At 38.5% G+C, this 6,915-nt stretch overlaps 1 protein-coding gene and 1 long non-coding RNA gene across 6 annotated transcripts; both read left to right on the plus strand.

Moving 5' to 3' along the window:
- The first annotated feature begins 2,406 nt into the window (after positions 1–2,406).
- On the plus strand, positions 2,407–4,894 carry LOC118424830. 5 transcript variants are annotated; one of them, XR_004832255.1, is made up of 5 exons: positions 2,407–2,543; positions 3,218–3,286; positions 3,515–3,606; positions 3,817–3,948; positions 4,146–4,894. XR_004832255.1 is itself a non-coding variant. In XM_035833628.1 (4 exons), exons 2-4 carry the CDS (start codon positions 3,558–3,560, stop codon positions 4,280–4,282), a joined length of 318 nt encoding a protein of 105 aa, XP_035689521.1. In that variant the 5' UTR covers positions 2,411–2,543; positions 3,515–3,557; the 3' UTR covers positions 4,283–4,894. The 5 variants fall into 5 exon arrangements, 3 of the variants coding, with proteins under 3 accessions (XP_035689521.1, XP_035689523.1, XP_035689522.1); XR_004832256.1 differs by lacking the exon at positions 2,407–2,543 and adding an exon at positions 2,898–3,088; XM_035833628.1 differs by lacking the exon at positions 3,218–3,286 and having other exon boundaries at positions 2,411–2,543.
- A 181-nt stretch (positions 4,895–5,075) lies between these two features.
- LOC118424831 lies at positions 5,076–6,605 on the plus strand. The gene is made up of 2 exons (XR_004832257.1): positions 5,076–5,316; positions 5,927–6,605. It is a non-coding gene; the product is annotated as an uncharacterized LOC118424831 (long non-coding RNA).
- The last annotated feature ends 310 nt before the right edge of the window (positions 6,606–6,915 follow it).

The following is a 6,915-nucleotide window of genomic DNA, read 5'->3' on the forward strand; positions in this document are numbered from 1 at the left end:
GAATGAAAATCTGCTGATATTTCATGTAGCTTTATTATGAATGTGCCCATGTAAACCCCGAATTATAACATAGAAGTCTATGGGAAGAAAATACTCATCATCCAAATAGTGGACACAGAATACTGTCTTGGGGTTTGTACTTGGGTACGGCTATTTCAAGTTTCTTTTTTAATTATAAAATTATGCAGGACTTTTTATGTTACATGTGTAACGCCAGTCCTCCTTTATCCGCGGGGTAGCCTATATCCGTCGTTGTTGAAAACAGATTTTTGGGGGGATATCAAGTCGACGGGCGTTAATTTTAGACTACAATCTTATTTTGGCAATATTGCAGTTTGAAACCATCGTCCGTCGAGTTGATATTCCTCGATTTCATGTTTTAGATACAACGGATATAGATTACCCCGCGGATAAAGGTAAACTAGAGTTAATTACTACACACCGTTATCGCTGCTTTTTTTATCCGCCAAGAACTCTAAAAATGTTTGATTATAGGAAGACAAAAATATTTGATTTATAAGAATTGCAAAAAAAATGTTGACATGTAATCTATTTGTAACAAAAGTTCAGCTTTATCGGCGAGGTAACCTATATACGCTGTATTCATAAGAGCGTATTTAAACCTATCAAGTCGACGGGCAATGGTCTCCAATTGCAATGTTTTCAGAACATTCCGTTTTTTAAAACCACCGTCCGTCGACGTGATATCCCTAAATGCTCTGTTTCTAAAAGCAACGGATATAGGTTTACCCCGGATAAAGGTGAACTAGTGTTAAGAAAAAAAAATCCAAAATAACAAGGACGTTTTTAAGATTTTATTTAAAATTCTTTGCTTTTCTGTTTTATATATTTCGTAGTGCTAAAGAAAATAGCCTTTTATCATACTTCAAGCGCTGTTCCTTTGACTGATCTTCGAATCCTATATTCCAGTACATACCGTATTGAATAAGACCTTACCAAGGGTCATCAAAAGTTCAGTTGCTAGATAAGTGAAGACATTGGTGTCAGTGTATTATATCGGGTGTACAATCATCTTCTTAGAAATTTACATGAAAAGTCTATCGTGCAAGAGCTCTTAGAGACACTTAATTCACTTCACTGAGGAAACTTTGTAATTAATAATGTATTATTTTAACATAAACATTGTTAGGCGTTTAAATCTTCACGAGTCAGTTTTTGTAGACCAGTATATCCGTTATATCACCACTGAAGTTGTTTTAAGTCTATTCATTAGAAGTCAAGAGTTTCGTCTAGATGTGGATCAATTGTATCATCAATATTCTCTACCAAAGTCGGTTTCGTCAAAAGGTATCTCTTTAGGTCATACAATTACTTGAATGTTTAAAGAAGACTAATTGACTCATTTTCTATTTGTAGCAAAATTTAATAAGTCTGACAATGAAAAAGCATTGCCGTGGTGACGAAGTTCCGATTTATATAATATTTCTATTCATGTGCAACTGTTGTTGGTGGCGTGTTTTAGTATTCATAAAGATTGCTTAATACAATGAATTGCGAATGTTTGGGGGCATTAATGTGAAGTAAAAAGCGATCTCTTGTGCGTGACGAGTGTCGTATTTCATTTTTTTAATGAAGAATCATAGATGTGTCTCATAGACGTGTCTCAAAGATGTGTGTCATAGACGTGTCTCATGATCATAGATGTGTCTCTTGGACGTGTCTCATAGATATGTCTCATAGATGTGCCTCATAGATGTGTCTCATAGATGTGTCTCATAGGTGTGTCTCTTGGACATGTCTCTTGGACGTGTCTCATAGATATTTCTCATAGATGTGCCTCATAGATGTGTCTCATAGATGTGTCTCTGACATGATCATAATACGCTGGCAACAATGTGCGTGTGTGCTTCTGTGTGTGCGTGCGTGCTGCGTGTGTGCTCGTGCGTGCATGCGTGCGTGTGTGTGCGCATTCGTGTGTGTGCGCATTCGTGTGTGTGCGTACGTGTAAACGTGTGTGCGTGTGTTTGTATGTGTCCGTGTGTTCGTGCGTGTGCGTGCGGTTGATCAAATATTACTGGGAATTTAAAACGGAGTTGATAGACTGGAACAGGCCTGACCCTGGGGGCCATTTTTACTAATAGCCTGGAACAGGCCTGATCACGCGTGGATTTATGAACGATTCTCCCAAAAATGTCACAGCAAAAAAAGACTTGAATATGATGATGGAGTCCTTACAACGCTTTGATAGTAATTAAGATGCAGCTTATAACATTCCATTGTCTTGCGAGACAGAAGGATGCCAAAAACATAACAACAGTGCAGTCTGGTGCATGCAGTTTGAATATCAACCGCTGGAAGTCGCTGCTAGACCATGTACCTCTGTCGCGTAATCAAATGAACTACACCAAGCAGCAGCGCCCTCTAGCGATCTATGTACAAAGTGCACGAGATTCTCAGCTCCAGATGGCGTCATCAGCACCATGGTCGGAACCACTCATGTACACTGTACCTTCAAGTTTGTGAAACCTCAGCTGATGGCAAAAGCGGCTTTATCTCCATAATGGTGACGACTTTGCATTCTAGTAAGTACATATCATGGAGTTATGGAGTTAAGACTTTCAACTGGCTGTCGTTTTGTTTAAAGGGCATAATGGTTAACTATGAACTATGATAAACAGCCGAAAAGTTACTTCCGGTTTCCACCCCCCTCCCCCCATATGTATTTCTATCGTCTTCACCATGTAGTTGTGACTCAATTCCAGACTTTGCGAACTTGTTGTCTTCCAAACACATTCTTGCTGAGCACTTTCAAATTATTTTTAAACCTTCAAATAGCTTCTTATTGGACACAGAAGAAAGAAAAATAAGAGTTTTCAATGTAGTTTCCTTCCTCGCGAACCGAAGGTGGAGGGGGGTAAGTTCCATGGAAGTTCGTTCCATTTCCCTCGTTCTTTGTCGTTGTTTCCCGAACATGTCTTTGAAAATGTCAGACAAACTCGTGTGGGGTTCACACACATAAACCTGGTTCTTAGTCTTGGATCTGGAGACACAGAATCGTGTTTGTCAGAGTTAAAGTTGGATTTGTTTGTGCGGTGTAAATGTAAATATGACAATGCAAGATTCAAAGGTGAGTTAAGTGCTTGAATGTCTATCAAAAAATAACGTTATGTTTTGATTGGAATAATGATCAAAAGTATCATTGTAGGACATCTGATCATTTCAAGACATTTATCAGATATTTGTGTTTTGAAAACAGCTGCACAGGTCTCAACACACAAGAGACAGACAGACAGTTTCATAAAGACTTCAACATGCTGGACCAGAGGTTTTTTTTTTTTTTTTGGTCAAAGTATGGATTTTGATTTTGTAGAACAGACCTGCTCTAACTATAGGACAATTTATAGTTTTAAAACTCTGGCAGGAAAGTAAAGGATTTTGTTTCATTGTTTGTTTCTCTTTTTAACAGGAGAGATAAAAACGTTTATTGAATATAATGAAATGATTGGACTTCTAATAACAATAGTATGTGTTGCATTTTTTTCCCCTCTGCTAGATGATTCTCAGCTTAAACTTGCCTACAGAAGAGGAAAGTAGGGATGGCCACATATAAGGTGGAACAAGGCTCTGAGAAAGGATTGAAGCCAGGTTAGAATAAAATCTTTGCACAAAAATTTGATAAAGCAGTTAACTATACAACTACTACTAGTACTAAATGTACATCAGATTCTACAACTGTTACAGTAACAGTAACAGTAAACTTAATGCTCATCCCTTTGGTTTGTGACTGTGCTTTGAATTATCATTATGATTATTAAATTCCTACATGTTTCCTTCTTAACTGTATCTTGTATACAGAACTACTGAAGTCCTGTGCCCCGAGAGAAGTCCTGATACACTGTCATTGTCACAACTTTCTACTCTACTCTGAAGAAACCAGGACCTGGACAACACCTCACTTCTCTGAGTTCTTCAGGACAAGATTTTTCAGTAAGTCATAAGTTACAAGCCATAACATTTCATGAATGTGGTAGAATTCATTACTAAGAGTGTTACTAGTATAATGAATTGTTTCAGAATCTAGCTACGATGGTGGTTTGAACATTTCTACTTCTTTCTTGACAAGTTTATTGACAATGACATAAACTGAGTGAAATTCCAAATGTTACATTTTGTGTTTCATGCAGACATGCTGAAGTCTGTGGCCAGAGAAGACAGTAACTCTGACAACAGCAGCTGGTTTCTTCTTGTACACACTGAGCAGAACAAGACCCAGATGGACTGTACCACTTCTGTGAGTTCTTCAACACCAAGAAGCCTTTGAGGGAAGAAGTCTACATCCAAGTGTAACAGTAAGAAATAATCTAAGCAGGACCAATGTTATTATATATTATCCCTGCATTGCTACAGATTCTAGCTACACTGGTGGCAGCTTTTAACATTTCAGTTTTACTCTTCTTTGACAAGTTTGTAGACAATCTGAGTGAGATTCAAAATGTTGCATTTTGTGCTTCATACAGACATGATGAAGTCTGTGGCCAGTCAGAAGACAGTAACTTTGACAGCTGGTTTCTTCTTGTCTCGAATTTATCACAGAGACGAAATTATCTATTTTGCTTATTGCTGCCTATAGTTAAAAGCTACATGTATCAAATGATATAGATATAAGAATAATAAGCCACATCAGTTTATATGATATACTTGTTACTTTAGTAGTATATGTAAGACAAACTTAATGTGTGGTTTATATAATAAGAAACATGGCATTAAGACTTGAGGTGCAGAAATCTGCATTAAAAAAAAGGAATGTTTATACTGATTAACTTGCCATGACCTTAGAAGTAGTATTTAGAAGTAATTGAAAAATTTGTAATGTCATGTTCTTGGTTAGTTATTTCAATATTGTAATTTGGGAAGGGAACTTTGAAATACACACGGATAATTACCCATAGATTTCTGCATTTTGTATTGCATCATCATCATCATCCCAATTCTGGATCTCAACTGGTGACAGTTGATGACCTTTCACCCATGGGGTCAACCTCAAATTCTATACACAATCATGACTTTTATATAATTCATCATAAGTTTGATTTCTTGTTCCAAATCTGAGATGAATAAGCCTATTTGCATTTACCAGTACGCATGCGCGGAATTTCCTTAGCAACGAAAAAAGTGAGATAAACAAGTCGCGTTCGACAGGGCAGCGTGTGTCCAGGTTCAATGTTCAAGTGTCGAGATTTTTAGCCTCTACACGGCGTTAACGGCAGCTACCCGCCTGGATCTGATGTTCCAGCGATGTCCTAAACCTTGTGTACCTGAAACACCGTGTTCAGTTTCTCTTCAGAGGAATTTACGGTACGTTTTTTGACGGTATCCAAGCAAGTGTTACCACAGTTAGTGATAACGCATGCATCCCTCCCCCATGCACGATGCCATCTATCTTTGCCGCTTACTTCTAGAATTTCTGTCCATTCTCACTACAGCCAGGTTTTTGTCTGTAAAGGTTACCAGTGTGACATAATTAGGAAATTTTAACCTACGTATGTTATAAACCGCAAAAATGTTAGCTAAAATGCACGACCTTGTGTCTTCACAATAATGAAAGCCGATATGGTCACTGTCTCGTGATCTCTCGTGTCCGGACATGACCCCGCTTGCACTGACTGAGGAGCTTTCGTACTGTGACCAACACTTCGATTAGAAAGATAAAAAAAATGTTAAGAACCAACAGCGAGTACACTAATAATCGCAGTAAATGGCTTGGATGTCCGTATTAGTATTAAACTGGTGCTTTAGGTTGAAAAATTGTACTAATAAATGTGCAAGCAAGGTCGCTGCAAGTTATGCAAACTTGACGGTGGGGACGGGTGCATGTAGAATGTGCATTGAAGTGTATTGCGCTTTAAAGCTGTATTTTTTGTTTAAGTGTTGATATTTGCTTTAATGTTTCTTCCTTTTTTTTAAGGTGCCGGAGTTCAACATGAGGCTGTGTGCAGTGGTCGGCTGCGGTAATGGAACATACCAACCAAGGCGGTTTCAACCTTCTTGTATCAACTTTAAAAAAAGGAAGTCAGGGACATGTCCAAATAAAAACATGGACCAAAAAAAGGATTTTGATGATGCAACTGTCCTCAACCTTTCCAGCTATGCATTTCCCACTGACAAGAAAGACCCATGGTCGGACAAAACTGTTCTTGCTCACAGATTGCCAACACTTGGGTTCGCTTCCTGTCTGTTACACTACAACCACTGATAGTATGGCCAAGTAGAGCTGCAATTTCCAAGACCTTGCCACCACAGTTCAAGAAACAATGTAGTAGAATAAGATGCATAATTGATTGTACAGAAATATTTATTGAGAGACCTAGATCTTTAGACTTACAAGCCTCCACATGGTATGACTATAAAAACACAATACTTTAAAGCCGTTTGTGGGGATCACACCAAATGGGCACATCTCCTTTCTTTCAAAGACCTATGGTGGAAGAGCCTCTGATGTGTTCATTACCTGGGACTGTGGCTTTTTAGATTTGGTTGATCCAAATGACGTTATAAAAATAATGGCAGATAGGGGATTTCCAATCCAGGAGGACCTGATGCTGCTGAATGCAACACTAGAAATACCACCAGCAGCATAGGGGAGGCGACACATGACAAGAGACAAAGTAAAGAAAACAAAAACTGTTGCAAACTTGAGGATCCGCGTAGAGCGTGCTAACAATCGACTGAAGGACTTCAAAATCCTGGAGGGTATATTTCCCATAACACTCATGTCAGCAGTAGATGACATTATCAAGGTCTGTGCTGCATTGGTTCGGAACCTGCAGCCAGACTTGGTCAAATAAACAGTTGGCATACAAGCCATTCAAGTTGGCAGAGATAAACTGTATTGAATTGCTGGCAGCTGAGTGCCAGTGGCTTTTTTAATGATCCTTTACTAATTATGTTGTGATA

The sequence above is a fragment of the Branchiostoma floridae genome, chromosome 10 (genome assembly GCF_000003815.2).
Source record: "Branchiostoma floridae strain S238N-H82 chromosome 10, Bfl_VNyyK, whole genome shotgun sequence".
In the NCBI taxonomy this organism is placed as follows: domain Eukaryota; kingdom Metazoa; phylum Chordata; class Leptocardii; order Amphioxiformes; family Branchiostomatidae; genus Branchiostoma; species Branchiostoma floridae.

What these genes read in the sequence shown, in the direction of transcription:
- LOC118424830 (XM_035833628.1), top strand. Translation starts at nt 3,558, where the DNA reads ATGGCCACATATAAGGTGGAACAAGGCTCTGAGAAAGGATTGAAGCCA. An exon ending in TGAGAAAGGATTGAAGCCAG is followed by an intron (nt 3,607 to 3,816) that starts GTTAGAATAAAA and finishes TCTTGTATACAG; the next exon opens with AACTACTGAAGTCCTGTGCC. An exon ending in CTTCAGGACAAGATTTTTCA is followed by an intron (nt 3,949 to 4,145) that starts GTAAGTCATAAG and finishes TGTTTCATGCAG; the next exon opens with ACATGCTGAAGTCTGTGGCC.